The 26203-nt window shown below is 40.8% G+C and overlaps 1 protein-coding gene across 1 annotated transcript; it reads right to left on the bottom strand.

The window, feature by feature from the left end:
• Positions 1 to 1604: 1604 nt before the first annotated feature.
• On the bottom strand, positions 1605 to 25141 carry LOC120055267 (potassium voltage-gated channel subfamily B member 2-like). Its single transcript, XM_039003152.1, has 2 exons — positions 24563 to 25141; positions 1605 to 3482 (listed from the first exon to the last, which is right to left on the bottom strand). The coding sequence occupies exons 1-2, from the start codon at positions 25139 to 25141 to the stop codon at positions 1605 to 1607; spliced, it is 2457 nt and encodes an 818-aa protein (XP_038859080.1).
• Positions 25142 to 26203: the final 1062 nt, after the last annotated feature.

Genomic DNA, 26203 nt, shown 5'->3' with positions numbered 1-26203 from the left:
AATGTCTATTTATGAAAAGGCACACAATTCAAAAATGTACCAGGACATATTACAATCCTGATCTATTTTATCTCAGAAAAATAGAATCAATCATACGAGTGAACCAACAAAACATAATATGGTAGCATAATCTACTTTAAATATAATATAAGCACAGTAGTTGATATAGTTAATACACTGTAGTATTTCGATTGTCCGCAGTAACCCTCCTGATTCAGTTCAGACTTGTCAGCATAATTTTTTAAAAGCTGTAACAGTTGAGATGTCTACCATTTACTGAGTAGGTCAGCCATGCAAAACTTAAAATGCACAATGAATCAATAAAGATGTTACTTTGTTCAATATTAAGAGGAATTCCAACTAGAGATATGCATGAATTCTTGGATTAGTGCCTTAAAATCCTACGTCTGTAGAGGGCAGTGTTATACTTTCTACCTGAGTACTGTACTGTATTGAACCTAGCAATCATCCCCATACAATATAAATTCAACTTGACACATCAAACATCACATAAACAGTATTTGTTCCAACTAGCATACATACATACCCAACACATTTTCTGCACTTCTCTAAGGCAGCATTATAACAACATAAATACAGTGTGGAATGTAACAACAGATTTCCTTTGATCAGAATGGATCTGGTACTCAGCAATAATGCATGTCCATTTTAGTGAAGAACTTGAATAACCATTCAGTTGATATGATCTGTATCTAAGTGAATGAAGTGCTTCTGTATGATACTTTCTTCCCTTAAGTATAATGGTTGTCATTATCTAATCACTTTTGCCATAGTGTAAATCCTTGAGGTTGCCTTGAGGATGAAGGGTTGCACAACAACAGAGCTAAACACAGAAATTAGGGACGTAAGCTCATTCACGAACAGAATATAAAATAGTAGAATAGAAAGTATTAGAAAGCAATCATAGATAGTCATGTATAGGCTATTATTAAAACTGTCTTATTGGTCTATTTCCATATAGAATTGCTATATAATATGCTGCACTTTATTTTTGCTTCCCTGAACTAAGAGACTGTTGCTTGTTCCATATACAGTATATCTCTTGGTTGACTTGATTGAGAACAATGCAAAATCTAAACAGACACAATAACATGAGAAGTAAATTAAACTTAGCAAATGAATGCAAGTCATATCAAGTAACAGAATATGATATGACATTGATACTGTTCCACAAATGATGAGCCCTTATATAAAAATCCCAAAGCCTTTCCTCATTTCTCTCTTCAGATGATGTCCTTGTCCCAACACACTAGCAAGCTAAAACAAAGAAACTTGCAATGGATAACTTTCTACGTAAAAAGTCCTGGACCATAATGTACAATTTGTTCATAAATGTCCTCAGTCATACTAGGTTGTTTTTTTGCTCACATTGGAGCCTTATAGTAAAATCCACTGTTATAAGTTCCACGTCTGCAGCAAACAGCAGTTCTCATAGGTCTTCAGAAACAGTGATGTTATCAGAAATAATACTTGTCAAGCCATGCAGACAACTTATTATTCACTACATTAGTGTGCTTCTTTTTCTTCTTCATACACAAACAGAGCGTCTGTTTCCTCTTTCCTTGACCTTCCACCTATACTAGTCACATGCTTGTTTCACAAGGTGGAGATAGACTTCCATCCAGAACTATGTGGTTTTCCTTTTGGCTGTTGCCTGTCTCTCTTTCCCCGTTGCCGGCCACTTCCTGAGTAGTGCAGTTGAGGGATTTAGGTGACAAAGGGCTGAAGACGGCGGCCCTGTCCATGTGATTCCCGCTGTGGCTTAAAATGGAAGGTGGACCTTCTCCCTCTAAGCCCTGGGCTCCATCCTCTCCTTGGCCTGACTGTCCTGGAGACCATGGGCTGGTCACCGGGCCCTGTCCTGGGGGTGGGGAGGGCTGGTATCCTGGTGGAGACAGAGTTGCACTGAGAGACTGAGGGGACTTAGTGCTGGGAGGTGTTAATGGCACCTCTCCCTGAGATTCATTGAAATTGACTTTGAGAGATTTTGTCTTCTGTGGGTTGTTGCCTCTGAGAGAACTGCGGATGCTTTCGATGCTCATGTCAAAGCTTTGATTATCCTCCCCCTGTGACGCCCCCTCTGGATTGCTTGAGACAAACTCATAAAGACCCTCCTTGATGATGGTGGCAGGCTGAACTTTGCCTGTGGTTTTTGGTTCCACAGAGGTGATCTGGCTAAGGTCGAGGGGAGGAGGAGCCCTCCGTCCTGCTACGTTGGGGAGGAGGGAACTGCTCTCTGCCACACTGAACTCCGTAGTGCAGCTGGCGAAGCTGTCCACACTGGATGGGCTCCTGAGGTCACCCATGGCTCGTTCCTTGAGTGGGGGGGGCTTTAGTCCGGAAGACACTACCTTCATTTCCATTACTTCCTCAAGCTTCTGTCCTTGTTCATGTGGAGCTCCAGAGCCAATGTTGGCAGTGGTCGTCATCTTGTTGTACATCTCCTCCAATATCTGGACGTTCAGGTGCTGTGGGCTGGTTCTTGGTGGATTGACCCTATCTGGAGATCCCAGTTGAGCAACCTCTTTATACCTCGCCTGGGATTTTGGACTAACCTCAGAGTTGCCGTGCCTACTGCTCCACCTACTAGGCGAGAGATGGTTATCCATCGGCCGTTTCTCGTCACCTTTCTCCACCATAACATCCGTCAGCTCCATACTGCGAGCAAACGCATCCTTCAGATTCATAGAAACAATACTGCCATTCCTCTTGGCCCGCTCCAAGGCCTCTCTCCTCTTGATGGCTTTCTCCTGTCTCTTCTGCTCCCTGTAAAACTCTGAGAAGTTGTTCACAATGATGGGGATGGGCAATGCAATGACCAATACACCTGCAATACAGCAGAGCCCGCCGACTATTTTACCAAGAAGAGTTTGTGGATATATGTCCCCATAACCTACAGTTGTCATGGTAATGGTAGCCCACCAGAATGAAGCAGGAATACTAGTGAATTTTGTGGCATCTTCATCTTTTTCGGCAAAGAATACCAGGCTGGAGAAGATCATAATACCCATAGCCAGAAACAATATCAACAGACCCAATTCATTGTAACTGCGCCGAAGGGTGAACCCAAGGGACTGCAGTCCAGTGGAATGTCTGGCCAGTTTTAGAATTCTTAAGATTCTCATGATACGAAATATCTGGACCACTCGTCTGACATTCTGGAACTGCAGAACACTCTTGTTGGATTCGGTCAGGAAGAGAGTTACATAGTAGGGCAGGATAGCTAGTAAATCAATGACGTTCAGTGGGCCTTTGCTGAACTGCCACTTGTCAGGAGAAGAGAGGAAGCGGAGGAGGTACTCCATCGTGAACCAGGCGATGCACACAGCTTCAACATGCGCTAGGCTGGGATTGTCATTGAACTGTCCAAACTCATCAACGACTTGTAGCTCCGGCAAGGTATTGAGTGATAATGAGATTGTTGATAGAACGATGAAGAATACGGAGACAAAGGCCAGGAACTGAAAGACAAAGAAACAATTTAATATTAGTCATGATGAGAGAGTTGAAACAACTCCTTTTACGTGTGTGCTTGTGTGTGTGTGTGTGTGTGTGTGTGTGTGGTGCACATGTATGTGTCATGCGACTAGAAAATGCCATAGTATGTGGTTGGATTGATTTCATCATCTCTTGTGTTTCATCCACTAAACAAGGGGGTACACAAAAGGTCCACTGAACATAGAAGAGATTAATGTTAACATCTGGAACAGGAATTTGAAATAAACAAGGTTCATATCAGCATGTCACATTAGCATTGCTTGATATAAAGGATTTCCAACTTTGGGAGGTGAAGCTACAATAACAATAAAATCATGTCTTCTACATACATAGACAATCCACAAAGTGATGTCATATTTGTCTGAGGTTAACAGTTTTGATTAAGTAAACAAATAACTTAAGCATTTTGCAAGTGGTTCTTTCATGTTTCAATGTGTTCTCTTGATGAAAGAAAATATCCTCCATTCATTGAAAACAAATCATTGCGAAATTTCAAGGACCATGAATCAAACTGATTCGAGATTTCCTGTCTCTAAATCTCTGAAGACTTGATTTGGTATCAACATATATACAAATGCATTATTTCCACCTGACATCGTCTTGCAAGCCTAAAAGAACATACTGGTTACTATTCTAGTTAACTTGTTTCTTAGAACTAAGCCTTCCTTACTGAGGTACCTGGAAAACCTTCATTATGCCTTCAAGTGAACAGATAGTGAGTGACATCGATCATTTTTCACATTTAGCTTTGCCAGGAGGATCAATAAGAGCAGGTATAAGCAGCTAAAAATCAACCAGTAAGTTGACTGCTGACTTTGCTTAAGGTCTAGTGATTTTCTACAAGTAAATCAACTACCACACCTCAGCTATCACTGTCTTCACAGGGTTTAGGATTGTTCTCCCCATGCAACCCCTTAACCCTACAGTGGGGTGGTCATATTGGTCTGACAGAGGCAGAGCAGCCTCGTAAGGTGCCCTGACCTCGAGGGAGAGATTTGTTAGTGCATCCATCTAACTATAAAGTCATTTTTAGTTTTACTATGATATTACTGGTACGTTACTTAGCGACAGTATAGCGACCTAATTTTTCTTATTTATTACACAACATACTTTGATTAGATGGAGCTGCAACTTAAACTTGTATATACTGTATAATCCAATGGGTATGATGATGTGAGCAATACCAGAAATGGTTGTGTAAGGCACAGATGACAGAGCAGAAGGCAATATTTCCTCCCATCCAGCTAAATGTGGCCGGTAGCAGAGGCTCGCTTATGGATTGATAATCAATGCTTAAAGTAGATATCCTGTCAACTCTCTGCAGCACATTGGCCACTCTTTCCTTACCCCAAGAAACACTTAAATCAGGGATATCTGACTGATGGAGGAAACAAACAAATCACCACATCAGTTAACGCTAATTAACAGTATATAGATTTTTGTCTGCCCTTTATTGTGTCACGGTTCTAAGAAGTCTTTGTCAACGGCCATCTTGCTCAGATTAAATAAGCACTAACATAAGCACATACCAAAGGTTAACAAAGGTCAAACCTGTGAGTTGTGTGTATGTTCACTTTGTCATCAAGACAAGGGCACAGGTTTAGTGCCCTGTGGAAATAGACGCTTATTATATCCCTCTTAGCTATACCTGGTCGGTCCAGCCTCCCTCCCTCCTTCCCTCCCCCTTGGCTTGGGTTCCCAAGGCCTGTGACACTGTCATCACATGGGCTTTACCTCCCTGAAACACTCTCTTAATCACAGCTTTAGAGGAGAATTAACCTCAGGTTACAAAGGACTCCGACACCGAAATAGATCTGCATCTCCAACGCCTCTGTAGAAAAAAAGTCAATTGTGATTAGCAGACAGAAACAACAAAAAACTATGGCATGAAAGTATAGTTAGGGTTGCAAAGGGAGGGGATATTACTCGAAACTTTCAAAGTGTACCAGTAAACTACCAGAATGTTGGTATCTTTCAAGGATTTTATGTAATCTATGACAAGACATCTAGTGGCCCTTTTGGGTATTTCAGATTATCACAGGTGTCTATAATTATCTCTAGCCCTCTGGGGATTTATCAAATGTAAAATATATGAAATAATTAAATAACACGATATTAAATAATAAAAAATGGAATGTCAAAGCTCTGAAACATTATCCTAAATATAAGCCATCAAATTAGTGAATACCAGGGTTTCAGCATGAAATATCCTTTTAACACACTTTTACAGTGCCTTCAGAAAGTATTTATAACCCTTGACTTATTACACATTTACAGCCTGAATTCAAAATTGATGAAATATTTTTTTTTCTCACCCATCTACACACAATACTTCTTAATGATTTGTTTTATTTATTGAAAATGAAGTACAGAAATATATAATTTGCATATGTATTCACATCCCTGAGTCAATACTTTGTAAAAACACCTTTGGCGGCGATTTCAGCTGTGAGTCTTTTTGGGTAAGTCTCTAAGAGTTTGCACACCTGGATTGCACAATATTTGCCCATTATTCTTGTGGTAAAACTTTTTTCAAGGTCATTGGTTGTTGACCATTACTATTCATCCATTTTCAAGTCTTGCCATAGATCTTCAGGCCGATTTAAGTCAAAACTGTAACTAGGCCATTCAGGAGCATTCAATGTTTTCTTGGTAAGCAACTCCAGTGTAGATTTGGCTCTGTGTTTTAGGTTATTGTCCTGCTGAAAGGTGAATTCGTCTCCCAGTGTCTGTTTTAAAGCCGACTGAAGCAGGTTCTCCTCTAGGATTTTGCCTGTGCTTATAGCTGTATTCAGTTTATTTGTATCCCCCCAAAAACTCCATAGTCCTTGCCGATGACAAGCATACCCATAACATGATGCAGCCACCAGCATGCTTGAAATATGAAGAGTGGTACTGATATGTTGTGTTGGATTTGGCCCAAACATAACGCTTTGTATTCAGAACATATTTTGTGCAGTAATACTTAAGTGCCTTCGTGCAAACAGCATGCATGTTTTGGAGTATTTGTATTCTGTAGAGGTTTCCTTCTTTTCATTTAGGTTAGTATTGTGGAGTGACTGGGTGTTTTGATACACCATCCAAATGCAAATGAATAACTTCACCATGTTCAAAGGGACATTCTGTGTCTGCTTTTTTATTTTTACACATCTACCAATCGCTGCCCTTCTTTGCAAGGCATTGAAAAACCTTCCTGGTCTTTGTGGTTCAATCTCTGCTTGAAATTCACTACTCGATTGAGGGACCTTACAGATAATTGTATGTGTGGGGTAAAGATATGGGGTAGCACATTTTTACTCCTGAATGTATTTAGGCATGACATAACATAGGGGTTGAATACTTATTGATTCAAGACATTTCAGCTTTTAATGTTTTATTAATTCTTGTTCTACAAACAACATTCTACTTTGACATTATGGAGTATTGTGTGTAGATCAGTGACACAAAATCTTAATTTCATCCATATTAAATTCAGGCTGTAACACAACAAAATGTGGAAAAAGTCAAGAGTGTGACTACTTTCACAATGGCACTGTATATATTTCACAATGTCAATATGTATTTGTTCTCAATGTTTTGGTGTCAAACTGGTGGCAGTTGAGAAGAAAAGTCAATAGTTGCAGAGTTAATAGAAAATAATACCATTATTGATTAGATGCTATTTTCTCTTAAACCATATGGTCTATCTACTAGAAACTCATGGACACAGACATATTTTTTATACTATATATGAATACATCTTTTTAAAAGTTATTCAAGTATAAATTACCAAATTACGATAGATTGCCATAGATTTTCTGTTAATTACCAAAATTACTGAAGATTCCAGTAACTTTGGTAAATTACCGGAGCTTAGCAACCCTAAATACAGTATTGTCTGTTGGAGATTCAGTCACACAGACAGTTGCCAATTTAATTTCAACTCATCTAAAAGATGCACAGGTGTTTGAATGGGAGAAGTAATGACGTAAAAAGACAGATCCCTCATTGCAGATAATGCAGTTAGCAGTAACATTTCCTAGCAGAACACCCCCCCCCCCCCTTTTCCCTCAAGGTGTCAAAGGAATTCCACAGGGATGCTGGCCCATGTTGACTCGAATGCTTCCCACAGTTGTGTCAAGTTGGCTGAATGTCCTTTGGGTGGTGGACCATTGTTGATGCACACGGGAAACTGTTGAGCGTGAAAAACCCAGCAGCATTGCAGTTCTTGACACAAACCGGTGCACCTGGGCCTGGCATCTACTACCATACCCTGTTCAAAGGCAATATTTTGTCTTGCCCATTCACCCTCTGAATGGCACTCATGCACAATCCATGTCTCAATTGTCTCAAGGCTTAAAAATGTATTTTTAACCTGTCTCCTCCCCTTCATCTACACTGATTGAAGTGGATTTAACAAGAGCCATCAATAAGGGATCATAGCTTTCACCTGGATTCACCTGGTCAGTCTATGTCATGGAAAGAGCTTAATGTTCTTAATGTTTTGTATAGTCAGTGTATATTGGTATATCCCAAACAGGCCAGGCCATAATGTAGTATTTAGCACAGAAAGATTTTGGGGGGAGAGCTATTGACTGGCTATTGAGAGCTAATGATGGAACTCTTGGCCTTGTGAGAGATGGTTACACAGAGAAATCCCTTTCTGGAAGGGTTTCCCTCATCCCATGAAGCAAATGCAATTATAGACTTTATTAACTGTCATGTATTCTTTGTTATTTGAAACATAAATATTATATGTATAGGCTAATACATGCTAACTTTGAGTCTCTACTCATAGCCCATAGCCATACAACCATACTGTATGGATCACAATGAGTTTCATTAATAAATTATTATACACAATCAGCTTTCTATACACAATATACTGTCTGGCTGGCATTTTTCAATGAAAGTTTCCATGGGGGTGTTTAGAATTACAATGTTGACTGAAGAAGAAGTTTCAGATTATTGGTTGATTCTTCCTGTTGAGGAAAGAATGAGTAACCACTTCTAACCTCTCTCTATCCTTACTATAGATAGCCACCAAATCCTATTATAATTATCCTGAAATGTCCTCCTCACAGAGACAAGACAACGCAAGCACATGCAGAAGCTCCTATACTTATGGTCCTCTGGAGGACAGGGGGTTGGGGGTTATATTGACTTATTATACCTGCATCTACATATAGTGATACAAAAATTATAATAATAATCAAAAATGTCCAGGAGAGCACATAAGGTGATTTACAGTGGAGAGTGGCCATAGCTGTGACAGCCTGTCGTTGCCACGTGAGTTGCTGACAACCGCCTGCATCTGCTGCCAGCTACTTCTGAGAAAGCCTCCTGCCAAGAAGAGGCAAAAAATAAATGAGCCACAACTGGTGGTAAAACATAATATATATGTTGGTTCCACTTATAAAGTACCATAATCCATACAAGTATTGGTAATGTTTATTTTTATTTTACAGTGCTGTTTTAGATGGTATTTGACAGATTCTTACTACGAAATGATGTGGTAAGTAGAAATGGGTTGGCCTACTGTACTTCCAGGTGTTTACCTGTTATTTACTTAATGAAAATAATGTATAATTCAACACAATGAGTAGCTACCTACAATTAGTATCAATGATAATTGTACTTGGTTTTAATATTAATAAGGTGGAAAAAGTTAATATGCCAGAACTATGTAACAACTATGTTACTACATTATTAAATCCCAAATAACCCAAATCATTGGAAAGATATCAGATGTAAGAACATTTCAAAACTTAAAAAAAAAATACAAATGTTCAACTGAGAACACATTAAAGAAAGGTGGCTTGCTTATAGAGCTTTACGGAGAGAGACGTAGAGAGAGTCTGTCATTATGTGATGCAGAGGTACACTCTTAGAAAAAAGGGTTCCATAAGGGTTCTTCGGCTGTCCCCATAGGAGAACCCTTTTTGGTTCCAGGTAGAACCCTTTTGGGTTCCATGTAGAACCCTCTGTAGAAACGGTTCTAAATGGAACCCTGCAATCAAAACCTGAAACCAAAAAGGGTTCTTCAAGGGGTTCTCCTATGGGGACAGGCAAATAACCCTTCAATTTTACTGCAGTGGGCTAAATCAGGGTCACAGAGTGTTTCTTGGTAGTCTTAAACACATCTACTTTGAAACTAAAGTATACACCTCACACACATGGTTCTGGGTTCAAAAAAAAGAAGGCACCTGTAACATGTCAGATATAGAGTTGAAATGTATTCAATTTTGAGTTTGCATCCCAATATTACACTTTATATACATCACAGAAGACTGAAAAATAACAAAACTGTTTGACATAGAAACATTTAATTTTCAGCGTTTATAAAAAAAAGTGTATTAATTACGAATTTATGACAAATGAATTCCAAATATCTCTAACAAGCTCACCACACCGACAGTGTTGCATGTGCGAGCATTGAAAAATAAATGTACACATACACGTTATTCAATAATTTCAACCAAACTGCTCGCGAGCATCTGCATAGCCAAGCGCTATAATAGAACTTGATTCTATTTTAGATGCTTCATGCGCTGGAAGTCCTGCCTCTCCCATCTCCTCATTGGTTTTTAGGAGCATATACCCAAGTGGGTGATTGAAAGATGAAGGAAGTCCACACTCCAGTCCAGTTGGTTGCAGAAATGCATCTTAAAGTTTGTTGCCAACGCCATATAAAATCCACAGAAGAAGAATGAACTAGGACAGATTACTAGATTTAATTGTGGATTAATTGTCGGAGTAGAGCTAAATGTCCATGAATGTTTCATATGTGTTTCGACCTGTCCCCAAATGAATCACTTGGCTCAGAGTTCTTTTTGCTATTTCAACCTGCGTGTCCTGATCGCATCTGGTGTGGACGGACAAAATCAACCTGCGTGTCCTGATCGCATCTGGTGTGGACGGACAAAATCAACCTGCGTGTCCTGATCGCATCTGGTGTGGACGGACAAAATCAACCTGCGTGTCCTGATCGCATCTGGTGTGGACGGACAAAATCAACCTGCGTGTCCTGATCGCATCTGGTGTGGACGGACAAAATCAACCTGGTGTCCTGATCACGTCTGGTGTGGACGGACAAAATCAACCTGCGTGTCCTGATCGCATCTGGTGTGGACGGACAAAATCAACCTGCGTGTCCTGATCGCATCTGGTGTGGACGGACAAAATCAACCTGCGTGTCCTGATCGCATCTGGTGTGGACGGACAAAATCAACCTGGTGTCCTGATCACGTCTGGTGTGGACGGACAAAATCAACCTGGTGTCCTGATCACGTCTGGTGTGGACGGACAAAATCAACCTGGTGTCCTGATCACGTCTGGTGTGGACGGACAAAATCAACCTGGTGTCCTGATCACGTCTGGTGTGGACGGACAAAATCAACCTGCGTGTCCTGATCGCATCTGGTGTGGACGGACAAAATCAAGAAGCCCACGCAGAGTTTTTTTTTAATGCAGGTGATGTCAGAATCCACTCACTGTTTCAAAATGTGATTGTTAAGCAACAGGACAGTTAACCCGCGCTGCCCTCAAACCAAGGCACGCTGCCTGCTAATTATCTATAGGCTGTTTCAATTTGGTAACAAGTTTTATTTTGCAACAACAGTTTGAATTGAGGTGTGTTCAGCCTCCTCGTTAATTCACATAAGAATTAATGAGGAGTCACCCATGCCCCTGTTGCGGACAATTTATGTTTGAGGCTTTACTGAGCCGGACAAACTTCTCTCTTTAAAGAGTGCCCAAGTACTTCTCTCGTGTTTCCCGAGATCAAGTATGCAGACATTTGCACATCTCTAGTCAGAACAGGCCTTACACAAACTTTTTCCCCCTGGCACATTTTCTGACTGGTGCCCGCATTGCCTCCATTCTTATTTTCCTTACAAATAATAACTTTGGACATGCGTGTGCATTCCTATCAAAGTAAGTGCCTTATTTTCTGTAAATTGTTTTGTCGTTTCTACTGCAGCATACCACATGTATGTATGGAGCATAATGTATTTACTGTTTTATTCATGTTTTCAAGTACTGGTGACAGAGCATGTACAGTATTCCAATTCTTGCATAGATTGTAATGCTGTGTGTAAAATACCTTTATGAAAGTTGTACTGATTATGATGAGCTACTGCTGAGCTATTTGCCAGCTCAAATCAAATCAAATTTTATTGCTCACATACACATGGTTAGCAGATGTTATTCCGAGTGTAGCGAAATGCTTATGCTTCTAGATCTGACAGTGCAGCAGTATCTAAAAGGGTAATATCTAACAATTCCACAACAAATCCTAATACACACAATATAGTAAAGGAATGGAATGAGAATATATAAGTATAAAATATATGGATGAGCAGTGATAGAGCAGGTAAGTTGCAAAAGATAGTAAAGAATAGATAGTAAAGTATACAGTATACAGTATATACATATAAGATGAGTAATGCGAGCTATGTAAACATTATTAAAGTGCCATTATTTAAAGTGACTAGTGATCCATTTTTTAAAGTGGCCAATGATTTGAGTCTGTATGTAGACAGCAGCCTCTCTGTGTTAATGATGGCTGTTTAACAATCTGATGGCCTTGAGATAGAAGCTGTTTTTCAATCTCTCTGTCCCAGCTTTGATGCACCTGTACTGACCTCACCTTCTGGATGGAAGCGGGGTGAACTGGTAGTGGCTTGGGTGGTTATTGTCCTTGATGATCTTTTTTGCCTTCCTGTGACATCAGGTGTTGTAGGTGTCCTGGAGGGCAGGTAGTTTGCCCCCGATGATGCGTTGTACAGACCGCACCACCCTCTGGAGAGCCCTGCGGTTGTGGGCAGTGCAGTTGCCGTACCAGGCGGTGATACAGACCGACAGGATGCTCTCAATTGTGCACCTGTAAAAGTTAGTGAGGGTTTTCGGTGACAAGCCAACATTTTATAGCCTCCTGAGATTGAAGAGGCACTGTTGCACCTTATTCACTTAAAAAAGGTATTCATAGAAAGTGTTGGTGCTACATACTGTCTCGGCTGTTGAAATAACATTGACCGTCTTCCGGGTAACGCCCTCAAAACAAAAAAGAGGCGCTGTTGCACCTTCTTCACCACACTGTTTGTGTGCATGGACCATTTCAGTTTGTCGGAGATATGTACAGAGGAACTTTCCACATTTTCCACTGCTGTCCCGTCGATGTGGTGTCACGATCGTCTTGCGAAGAGAGTGAGGACCAAAATGCAGCGTGTGGAAAGTACATCTTCTTTATTTAAGGAAGAAGACGAAAACGAAATGAACACTATACAAAACAACAAAACAGACGACCGTGAAGCTATACAAACATAAGTGCTGACACTAAACACTTAGACATAGACAATTACCCACAAATGCATGATGCCCATGGCTGCCTTAAATATGGCTCCCAATCAGAGACAAATGAAAGACATCTGTGTCTGATTGAGAACCACTCAGGCAACCATAGACATACCTAGACACATTCACTCAACCATAGACATACCTAGAAACATTAACTCAACCATAGACATACCTAGAAACATTCACTCAACACAAACTCATACACTACACCCAACACCCCCTTTACCATATAACCACCCAAAACGACAAAACACAAACATTCCCCATGTCACACCCTGACCTAACTAAAATAATAAAGAAAACAAAGAATACTAAGGCCAGGGCGTGACATGTGGATAGGGTGCAACAGCTCCCGTTGCTGTTTCCTGAAGTCTACAATCATCTCTTTTGTTTTGCTGACATTGAGTGAGCGGTTATTTTCCTGACACCACACTCCGAGAGCCCTAACCTCCCTGTAGGCCGTCTCGTCGTTGTTGGTAATCAAGCCTACCACTGGAGTGTCGTTTGCAAACTTGATGATTGAGTTGGAGGCGTGCATGGCCACGTAGTCATTGGTGAACAGGGAGTACAGGAGAGGGCTGAGAACGCACCCTTGTAGGGCCCCAGTGTTGAGGATCAGCGGAGTGGCGATGTTGTTTCCTACCTTCACCACCTGGGGGTGGCCCGTCAGGAAGTCCAGGAACCAGTTGCACAGGGTGCATCGTCTGTGGACCTATTGGGGCGGTAAGCAAATTGGTAGTGGGTCTAGGGTGACAGGTAGGGTGGAGGTGATATGATCCTTGACTAGTCTCTCAAAGCACTTCACGATGACAGAAGTGAGTGCTACAGGGCGATAGTCATTTACGTCAATTACCTTAGCTTTCTTGGGAACAGAAACAATGGTGGCCATCTTGAAGCATGTGGGGACAGCAGACTGGGAAAGGGATTGATTGAATATGTCAGTAAACACACTAGCCAGCTGGTCTGCGCATGCTCTGAGGACGTGGCAAGGGATGCCGTCTGGGCCGGTAGCCTTACGAGGGTTAACACGTTGAAATGTTTTACTCACATCGGCCACAGAGAAGGAGAGCCCACAGTCTCTGGCAGTGGGCCGTGTCGGTGGTATTGTAATGTCCTCAAAGCGCGCAAAGAAGTTGTTTAATTTGTCTGGGAGCAAGACGTCAGTGTCCGCAACGGGGCTGGTTTTCTTTTTGTAATCCATGATTGTCTGTAGACCCTGCCACATATGTCTCGTGTTTGAGCCATTGAATTGCGACTCCACTTTGTCTCTATACTGACGCTTTGCTTGTTTGATTGCCTTACGGAGGGAATAACTACACTGTTTGTATTTGGGCATGTTTCCAGTCGCCCTGCCATGATTAAATGCAGTGGTAAGTGCTTTCAGTTTTGCGCGAATGCTGCCATCAATCCACAGTTTCTGGTTAGGGAAGGTTTTAATAGTCACAGTGGATACAACATCTCCTATACACTTCCTTATAAACTCGCTCACCGAGTCAGCGTATTCTGTACGTCAATGTTATTGTCTGAGGCTACCAGAAACATAGCTATGTGTAGCACCATGTTTTTGACATCATACAACGCACCTGTCAGACCAAAGATGTTATAACACAACAAGGTGAAGAGATGGTTCAATTGACTGACTTATGGTGCTTTCAAGACAACTGCGAACTCTGAAAAATATGAGGTCAAATCATGACGTCAGTGATCTTCAGGTCGGAATGTCAGAGCACTAAAAAGAGGCCAGAGTTCCCGCGTTGGAATTCTGAGTTGGATGACCGTTCAAAAAGTGGCCAAACTAAGTTCATATATTTCGGGCAATGGGTGAAGCCATCTTTGACTTTAACTTAGTTTATTTGCGTCTTATAGTGAATGGCATTCTGGGATTAGGGAGTTTTCTCTTGTCAAACATGGCTGCCATCATAAAGAATTTAGCTGCTGTTAGCTTCGCTGATACGTGTCTCTTTTCTAAACAATATTACATTTCTCCCTTGTGCTCACCAGATATGTGGTACATTGTTAACAAGTCTAACTGTTAGGTCGCTAACTTATGTTTTGTTTTTTTGTCAACGCAACCTGTTATTTAGATTGGTTTATGGAATGAGTTTGGCTGTGGATGTGTTCCGTATGATGCTTGGATGATGTTTGCATTTATCTTTTACAATAAATGGTAAAATTGAGGAATAGAGTTGTGAAGACACAAATATGTGACCATACGCATCCAAGGGTTAATAACATTCCACCCATGAGGCCACTAGATGGAGATTTGGTCATTTGACTGCAGGAAAGGGTACGGTTCTATATAGCACCTTTTATTCTAAGAGTGTAGGGAGGGATAAGACAAAGCCTCTGAAAAGCCTTGGCTGTAGGAATCGCGTGATGCAGGGATTGTCTCGGGCATGTCAGGATGAACAACCCATTAGGCTACAGTCATGGTTGCTGAGGTCAAGTCAATGGTCATCCAGCATTATGCCTATTGGCTGTGATGGTGTGACCTGAACTATCACCCATCAGGTGGATCAAAGTGCAAGTACAACAATTTGGATCAAAGTGGTGTAATAGTTGCCAAATGGTTTGACCTTTGCAACTTTCCACTTTGGTCTAATCTAAATTCATGCTGCTTCACGTAGAAATTTCACAGGGAAATTATTGATGTCTATGACACTCTGTACATGAAGAAACAACACAATGGCAAAGACTATGCTGAAAAGTTGGACTATTTCACAGGCAGGACACTGAAGTCAGTATTCAACATTATACACTTACACAACTTTTCTGTGAAAACCACACTAGTGGGCCACCACCATGTGTCTTTGTCTTGTCTATGACACCACATGGCATTTACACCATTCATTGAGACCACTGTGCCTTGTTCAGCAAACGCTCTATAGATTCTACCCTCACATTGCTATGTGATATACTACCCAAGCACTTAATACAGAGTAATTCACTCATGGGCCTTGTGCGCGTGTGGTGCATTTAGATATAGTCCAGGCAGACAGACATCACTGGTGAGGGTGTGGGGGTGGAATGAGCAGGATTAGCTTCTTCCTGACCTTATCTTTAGATCTGCACAAACTTAATTACATGAACAGTGATCTGGATACAGAGAAATAGCTAGCCTACGTCTTGAGATCATTCCAGGACAGGGCATGCGTGTACACACAGGGAGGGACCGCCAAAGGATCATCAGACACTCAGCCACAAGAATGCACCTTCATGGCTAAGGTGTAAGAGTCTTCTTTGATACGCTGTGCAATAGTCATAAAACACCCGTATTGTTCTTCTCCTGCAAAACATTCTGGGTGGTTTTATCCCCCAACAGTCCTGACAGACAATCTTTACCCACTAAAAGAGCACAGTCTGTCAAAGCTCTCATTAATTAAATAAATGCAAATGACAGAGCTTTCTCTTTGGCCATGGAGCTCTCAGTGGAGTGGAGGAATTACCATTGAGGCACATTTGTTGTATTTTTATTGAATATGTAAAAAGGAAATAATAAGGTGAATCAATAGACAATGTACAGTATGTCACCTTCATTACTTTCTCAAGACAAATATCGCTATGGGTATCTACAACAGTTATTGTAGAATATTTCAGGATTCATCTGTAGTCTACAGGAAATATATTTTTCACAGCAATAACAATTGACTATTTTCCATATAGATCACATATATTTTCATATAAAACTACAGATTTAAAAAAATAAGTTCCCTCTCTGGGACAAAAAAGTCATTTGAATTTGACATCAAATACAGTACCAGTCAAAAGTTTGAACACGCCTAGTCAATCCATGGTGTTTCTTTATTTTTACTATTTTTTACATTGTAGAATAATAGTGAAGACATCAACACTATGAAATAACACATATGGAATCATGTAGTAAGCGAAAAAGTGTTAAACATCCTTTGCCTTGACAGCTTTGCACACTATTGGCATTCTCTCAACCAGCTTCATGAGGTAGTCACCTGGAATGCATTTCAATTAACAGGTGTGCTTTGTTAAAAGTTAATATGTGGAATTTCTTTCCTTAAAGCGTATGAGCCAATCATTTGTGTTGGGACAAGGTAGGGGTAGTATACAAAAGATAGACCTATTTGGTAAAACACAAAGTCCATATTATGGCAAGAACAGCTCAAATAAGCAAAGAGAAATGACAGTCCATCCTTACTTTAAGACATGATGGTCAGTCAATGAGGAAAATGTCAAGAACTTTGAACGTTTCTTCCTGTGCAGTCTGATGAGTCCAAATTTGAGATTTTTGATTCCAACCGCTGTGTCTTTGTGAGACGCAGAGTGAACGGATTATATCTGTATATGTGGTTCCCACTGTGAAGCATGGAGGAGGTGTGATGGTGTGGGAATACTTTGCTGGTGACACTGTCTGATTTATTTAGAATTCAAGGCACACTTAACCAGAATGGCTCCACAGCATTTTGCAGCGATACACCATCCCATCTGATTTGCACTTAGTAGGACTATCATTTCTTTTTCAACAGGAAAATGACCCAACACTCTTCCAGGCTGTGTAAGGGCTATTTGACCAAGAAGGAGAGCGATGGAGTGCTGCATCAGATGACCTGGCCTCCACAATCACCCGACCTCAACCCAATTGAGCTGGTTTGGGATGAGTTGGAAAAGGAAAAGCAGCCAAAAAGTGCTCAGCATATGTGGGAACTCCTTCAAGACTGTTGGAAAAGCATTCCAGGTGAAGCTGGTTGAGAGAATGCCAAGAGTGGGCAAAGTTGTCATCAAGGCAAAATGGTGGCTACTTTGAAGAATCTAAAATATTTTTTTATTTTTAACACTTTTTTGGTTACTAAATGATTCCATATATGTTATTTCATAGGTTTGATGTCTTCACTATTATTCTACAATGTAGAAAATAGTAAAAATAAAGAAAAACTCTTGAATGAGTAGGTGTGTCCAAACTTTTGACTGGTATTGCAGATATAGGTATGTTCTGTATTTAGAAAATGCCCTTTGGCGATTTTAAGATCCAACAAGGGAATCCATTCGGGAGACCCAGTCTAAGAGCTTTGAGTATTATACCCTGCTAATCCACATTTTAATTATAATATGCTTTGACAATAAAGCCCTTTATTCATACACAGAAATCCCTCAAAACATAACCCTGAGTGTGATGATTGATCATGGCTCAATCTGAGCATGATGCTCTATGGTTATGAGTGGCGGAGATATCCAATACAGTACGTGAGAGGTGGGACCGCTGGACAATGGGGCTAGTACGCTGGATGAGCTGCCTCAGCTGTGTTTCTCTCTGTCCCCACCAGGCTGCATGCATGTGTGACCTGGACCGGCATGGTGCAGTCCTTGGGAACATCTGGCTACTGAGGGTTAAGCAGATTAATTGAAAGATCTGGATTTCCCTCATTAAGCCCTGGCCAGTGCCTTCCTCCCACTCAGTTACGTTTAGCTCTTGGGTTGCTGCTAAACTTAAAACAAAGGCTCCCAGTTTGTAGAGGTTCAATCTCGCAGAACACAGGGATTTGTTCCAGCTATAATCTGCGACAGGAGTTTGGATTTACAGCGACATCGAAGAGGAAATGAAGACGTGTGGAAGGCAGAGAACTGTGGCTTAACACAGCTGTTAGAGGGGAATCTTCATCAAAATAATGACTGTATCACAAGTGTTATGGTTATGACATAAAAGAGAAACACCACTTGTAAAATTTCATGTAAAAATGATGTGCAAATAACAGTAAATCTATCAGTCAAACAGTATTACAGTTCCACATTCACCTCAAACCAACTTCACCTCAAGTCCAGTAGCAATATTGTGATCATAACTGCCAAAGGCAAAATGTAATTTACTGAAATAATTAATTGAGATGAAAGTATGCCCGTAAAATGTATGCCAGTACACAGCCAGCAAAAATGAATCCTACAGTATATAAAATATCTATTCTGAGCCAATAACAAAATGGCTGACATACAGAGCCTACTTCCTCTGGGGTATACTTGTCATACAGCAAAGAGCTCACAGTTTATAAATCTGATAAACAACAAGACAAAAAGCAGCAAGACAAACAACATGCTTTAAACCCCCCCCCCCCCCCCCCCAATACCATCTCAGTGCAAAGGATATAAGGACTGAAGGTTAGATTTCCTCTGACAAAAGTCTCAGAGGGGAAACAAACTGAGCACGGAAACTCAAGAACATCTTGATCAATGTCAGGGGGTATTTATGGAAAAGTGACGTAGGATATATTGGATTAGCAGTGTTTTATAGGTGAGATGTAGCTGGAGCCAACCCACCACATTTGTCACGGAGATTCTGCTGAGTAAGGGGCACAGCGGAGGAGTGGCATTTCAGGACATTGTACAACAATAGCAACTGGAAAATGGTTATATAGCCTACATAAGACCATAACTTAACATAACCAATATCAAGCCTTGTGTGTTTGTGTATATATGTGTGTGTACATGTTCACTATTGATGAGGGATGTACCACTTGATTGGAAACCAAAAATATTAGTGTTTCTTAGCAATACAATGACTCAATTATAAATATACAGTGAATATGCATATAGACACTCAAATCTATCAATATAACATTGCAGTATGAAGGGAATTTGCATAGATTTCACAGTTCATTACTATGGTCAAAGACACCATGCTATTACCCCACAAAATAGGTTTTATTTAGACCATGTTGGCTCAGGCGATGGTCCCTGACTGTGATCTATGTAGACCAAAGCCCACTGGATTGTGTTCAGTTAGTTGGTGAGGGTGTGATGGTGTCTCTTTGTGTAAGGGGAGAAGGGAGAAGGCCATGATTATAGTAATTAGTCAAATACATGTGTCTTATTGGTCATCACGATATACAGGCCAACCAAAAGCTTGGTTATTTAGGTGACATGAACATGTGACATAGATTCAGACGACGTGATGAGTGGCAACCTGTACTTCAACACAGCATGTAAACTGAACTGATATTTATGTCCAAGGTATTCTGTTTTAGGGACAAACATTGGATGTTGCAATGGCCATGTGCTCACCACACAGTATTGCATTGAATGGAGAAGAGCAGACTGCCACAGCATACTTATACATCACAACAAAAAAACAACATGCGTATGTTATCTGCTAATGCAGAACTAATTTGCATATTACTACGTATTCGATTGCTACCCACTCCATAAATAGACTACTCAACTCAGGGCAATGATTTCCAACTATAGTAGAGTGCCCAGTTCCTTTCATGCGCCATTGTGCTGTAGGCCTACAGCCTGCCAACTGCAGTCAAATAAATCATATCACACTCACCACCCTCAAGCCACGCAATCAACTGTATGATTTCTCAAATAAGAATGAAAAATAAGCAAAAAAAAGTATATTTAAAGTACGTTTATCAAATCGCCTGATCTTGACTTTCAAGTGTTTATTGAAGAGGATCAACCGACTCATTCAATCTGTACACCTCCAAAAATGAGGAAAAACGAATTTACAGTAGGTCAAACTACAAACATTTCACCTTTAAGACTAACCTGAGAGAGAATACACTGTTTGGCATCTGAGTAATGTTGAACAACCTCAGTGTCACTGATGATTAAGTCTAGCTCTAAAAAGGTCCAGATATCTGCCATAATGGAATGAAATTCTCTCAAAGTTGATGTAAATCTAAGATAAAAATGGGAGTAATTATTTGAAAGGTTTAACCAGCAGTTTCTAAAAAGTAAAAGGACGGCTCATGCTTTGAATTTTAACAACTGGCTACTATAGTGGAATGTGAAGGGCATTTTTAATTAAATTACTTAGCAACACAATGCATATATGAAGTCAGGGCCGTGCAAAGATCTTTTGGGGGGCAGGTGCAACATTTGTTTAATAATGTTTAAGACTTGTTGAGCAGTTATGACTTTCATCATTAAGTTACATAAAAGCAATAGATGGCCACATCTTAATGGCTAATTAAATGTCATATATTTAACACACATATTTACGACAACTTGCAGTTAGTGGGTTCAGAACAACAGCAACAAAAGGACACTTCAGAGACAGGAAGGGAAAAAGTGCTGTGCTCTGCACAGGTAGAGCCCGATCTGTGCGCGTGCCTGTATAAAGTGACACAGGATGAGAATTGATGGGCTTATTTTTTCCTGGTTATAGCTTTTAATATTGAGGTAGTTGCAGATAGAGGAGAGGGGAGGAGGGATGAGACAAATAGTTATATAAAGGGTGGCACATTACCACACAGATGCAATTGACGTTTTCCTGCGCCTTGCACTGCCATGCTTATACGAACTGAACTGCCATGCTTATACGAACTGAACTGCCATGCTTATACGAACTGAAGGCAAAATGGATTATGCTGAGCGGTGCAGTTTACTTGCCAAGACTCAAAATCCCTCATCCCATATATCAATAATAGGATAACATCCTTGGTATAAAAATGATTCAACTTTGCCTGTGTGAATATACTCCCATGGCTGCCGAATATATAAAGAGCACTTAATTAAATGCTCTGAGTTGATCAGGTCCCCATGTCAAAAGTGTGACCTTTCTATCCAGTGGGTAAATTGAGGTGGATTGAAAGACATCTCTCAAAAAAGCTAAAACGTTGGGATACAGATTTACCATGCACAAAATTCCAATCTAGCCAAGGCTAAGATAACCCTGTACTACTATAGTACATGTTCCAGGCCACAGCAATTGAGCCACATGAGCTAGTGAAAAACCGGTACCTTTCTTTGAGAACAATGCCCTATGACCCATATGACATTATCAGCTCCAATTGAAGGTCAATCGATGTAAATGGGTGAAAGAATTTTAAAAAGGATACGCATCAACAACACAATTGGGAAAAACAATTCTGCTATCCAAGCATTCTGTCTAACCTGCCAAATGGACAAATTTAACTAACTCAAGCTTTTTAAGCATTCTTCAAGAGTAAATTGAGTGTGATAAGGAAAAAAGCTCCTGCCATCTGCACAATCTCACAGTCATTAACTCAAATTAACCAGGGGACCCTCAACCTGTATCTATTCAACAAGTACTGAAGGAACTCATCATGAAGCGAGAAGGAGACTACCTGTACTTCATTTGTTAATCTTATAGCAGCAGCAAACCCAACTCCAGTAATTGATTAACAGCTCTACCGCACACGTGACCCCTGCCCGGGCCGACCGGCATATTGCAAACCTAGCTCACTGTGAGCCAGACGGTGTGCAGCCTTCGCAATAGTCTATTTGCAGAAGCAGCCAGGGTAAAACCCCCAAAGGAGATTAAGTCTCACTTCCATCACTCCCTACAGTACTGAGCCGTACAACCAGGCCTCAGCAAAACTAGGAACACATACCATTATGTAGTAGGCCTACCTGAATGAGTTCCTGATGGCTTTTATAGCATATAAAAGTATGTTAAAACTGACAGATATTTAAGAACGGTGTGTAGAATGAAGGAGTTGATGACCAGTATGCCCAGGACACAGCAAGCTGTAAGCACTCACATGGAAGTTTCACATGTTCTGTGTCAAGAAGTTACTCATATTCACAAAAGTTTCTAATGTTTGGTTGTATCATTGAAAATCACACAATACATTTTTGACACCCGTTGTAAAGTTGTTTCCAATAATTCCATAATACAAATGTAGATTTGATATATATACCAAATCAAATACTGTACTATAAGTAATAAACTGGAATAACATTTTACAGTAATGAACATCCATTGAAGCCTGACAAAATTATGACATCTAGAGTAGTCCGTGAGGTAACTTGATATGGTCAATGCAGGACCCCTTTCCATTCCTGTCAGCAGTTGTGGGTGATGTAATAACAAGCGCTTGAGTGGATACTGTGTCATTGTGCTGACTCACAAAATATGATTGACTGGGAGCCAACCATAACATACTGCACTATTGTGACAGGCCAGGTACAACCCATTGCCGCTCATCCAGTATATCACACCTAGAAGGAGTTGGCGGTGCACACAGCCACTGTCCTTCCCTGTGCCTTTTGCTTTTCCATGTCTTTCTCAGGTCAAAGGGGGCAGCACACCCTGGGATCACCTCTGTGCTTTAAGCACTCCCTAATCCCCATGTGCTAGCTAGTGCTACCCCCATGCTTCCTTCTGCAAGCCAAGTGTCCGTCAGGGGGGGGGGTAAGGGATGCCCTTTCTTACTTCACTGTTCACTCTATCATTACAAATCACCAAGCTAATTTCACAAACACATTTGGTTTGGTGCTACTATACCCATCTCTGGACAGTCAGGTTTCAATGTAAATATAGTACAGGTATGTGAAGGAGGACATGTTTCAGGGTTTGGAGCCCATCAGCTTGAATTACATGATGTTCATAGTGGCTCAAATATTGCACAGGGTGAAATCAAAAGGATTGCCCAATTGGCAGTCTGTTGAGTGTCCTGACAGTTTAGTGAGGCAGGATAATGGGGACTGACCAGTACTTGTGTGAGCCAACAGTGGGTTCCCCTGAATATCTGTCCTCTTACCTCCACCACCTCCTCCTAAAACGCTTTCCTATCAGGCCTACTCCTAAAACTCCTATAAGACACTGCACCTCCTCCAGAATTAGGTTAAGAAATTAAAAACTTGCACACTGCGCTTGACGGTATCACTTGTGTTTTATAGCAAAACTAAATGTTCTGCTTATCCCTCCCAACTACTCTCCATAAAACTCCAGCATGGTCCTTCAGAAAACCTCCTGTACTGTATATACCATTTGAGGTTAGCATCTGTGTGAACCATTAGATGTTTTAGATTCTGCCCATAGAGAGGACAAATGTGCAATTGTGGGAATACAATGCATTATACTTCCCCACTCTAGAAAAAAAAATAAAAGCATGCACATTAAAGCTGTTACTAATGGGTTGACTACTTTCCTCTTTCCTTGGCCTGAATTCTGGGAAGCCCAGTACACATGGTATACCATTGGGATTGTGTACGCAAGACAAGAAATTAAGTTGCTGTCTGCAAAATAATATTCCACATTAGACAGATTCATATAAGAGCCTAGTCCTGGAGACATAGTTATTTGATTTAACTTGAACATGAATACCAAACCATAATACCTAACCTAACACTAGGCATTTAGTGCCCTAGTTCATATTCATCCCTTATTAAGCAACTGATCACCCTATACTGAAATGAACTAAATGTATTTAAGGATGCAAAATACTGTGTATCAATATGTGTGATATTATTAATATATATTTTGAAGTGTATCATATCATCTGTACAATACACAGAGCAGTATGCACTAATCACACATGCACCATAATCTTCTGGGTTCTTTCTTATCTGATTACTTCATAGGTTAAAGGAGGATTAAGCTGCTGGGGGCCCAATACTCTCCTCCTGAGTTGGAAGCAAGGAGGTATCTAGAGAAAAACTCAATGTGGAACACAAGATCTGTGAATAAAACTAACTGATCAAATTCCATATATCAAATTCCTGATATATTGAGATCTACTTCATTCAGAGTTTTTCCAGCAGCTGAGCTGGAATTGAAAAGGGGTTAGGAGCATAGGCTCTATAGTACTCCACTACTTCACAGCAGCCACTTTAGGATGTTTGCCATGAGGCAAATCCAAGATCATAAATTATGTTTAAATCGATAAATTAGAGAGATTCCTGCATCAGCTATGACACCATGGGATTGGATGGATTTGGACTGACCCACAGTCAGTAGGCCTAAACTTAACCCAGGTCAATGCTTTGGTCTTACCTTAGCAGCAAGAGAAGAGCTAGGCTTCTCAAGGAGGTCCCACAGCTTCTGTCTCTTGTCTGGACAGCAGCCTTCTTCCGGCTCCTCCCCATCCTTTTCTCTGAGAGACTCAGCCTCCCTCCTCAACTCCTCGTTCATTTGCTCCTTCTTCTGGTGGTACCGGGCCTGGCAGCAGGATTCCAGGTAGATCTCGTCTATACCCCAGTAGTCGAGCTCCTGGCCGAAGGACAGGGCGCACATCTCCTCCATCATGTGCAGCTTCCCTGTTCTGTAAAAGTTCAGAATGGAGGAGAACGCCCCTGGGTGCCTATCGAAGAAGTACTCGTTATCAGTCAAGCTGTAATCATCGCAGATCTCCATTAAGGTTTCGTGGGTATTGCAGTCTCTGAGTTTACCCAGCCTGGTCCTGGGAAGACGGTCCAGTGTCCTCCATAAGACCTCGTGGACAAGACCCCCAACATTGATACGGACTCTTCTGGATCGGGCCTTGGTGCGGATGATATCGATAGGCTCTGGTGGGAGTGAGCCTACAGGACGTAAGTTGCTTTTGGGGATCCCAAAGCCTGCTCTCTCCGCCATGATGGTCACAGTTCAGGTGTTCTGATAGGTCAGGAGAAGGTCAGGTCAAATCCACTGACCCCTCAGTTAGGAATGGGCACACCAACTTTGAATGTGAGATAAACTTCAAACCGGTTGCCCCATGGCTTCAACTGAGAGAAAAAAAACCACAAAAAACAGGGACACTAATTTACCCATTAGTTGATGACAAATGTGCATCTGCATGCATTATCCTGATCGTGGGGACCCACAGGGTGTGCAGGCTTGTAATCATCACGCCCTTGACTATTTCTATCAGGTCTCTTAGTATAGCAAGAAAATCCAGACTGAATTCAACTCCTTAGTGGGCTACTAGAACAAAATCCTACACACCCTGTGGTCCAAGACCAGGATTGAAGAACAATATAGCCAATCCAATAAATGGGATGTGAGCTCAAGGTATTGCAGAACTACCCTAAAAAGTTATTCTTTATAAAATAAAAAAGGATTCAGTTGCTCTATAGCATTGAAGGTTATAGGCCTACGCTTTAATGTGATTGTGTAGGCTAAAGACAACCACAAATCCCACTGCAAGTATGCTAGCCTATTACACTTAGCTAGGCTACTGTACATGACTTGATAATAGCCTCCAGGCTATTTATACAGGAAGCTCTATGGCACTAACTTACAGTAGATGTATCACATGGAGGGTAAATGGTACCCAACTCCATCTTGATACTGTAGGTCTTGATAAGGCTGTGGTTGTGATTGATGATCATAGCCTAGGGTACATTCTGATAGAGGTCACATAGTTGTACTTTATCACCCCAAGGTTACTTATGTAATACACTGCTTTGAAGATCAAATGGAACCAATATATGATTGGTTATATTACACAATATACCATATTAATTCAGTAAGCTTAACTTTTCAAGCATCTTATCAATAATCACATCCTGACTGATCCTGTATTTCACTGTAATCAAACAATCTATTTCACATTTAGGCTATTATTAACATGTTTTCTTTTGATTTTACACAATCTATCATTAAATAACAGACCTGTAGATAGGCTAAATATATATATATTTTTTTTAAACAACA

This window comes from Salvelinus namaycush, chromosome 11 (assembly GCF_016432855.1).
Source record: "Salvelinus namaycush isolate Seneca chromosome 11, SaNama_1.0, whole genome shotgun sequence".
Lineage (NCBI taxonomy): Eukaryota > Metazoa > Chordata > Actinopteri > Salmoniformes > Salmonidae > Salvelinus > Salvelinus namaycush.
The sequence above is the reverse complement of the archived record's forward strand: the minus strand, read 5'-3'. Positions and strand labels throughout refer to the sequence as shown.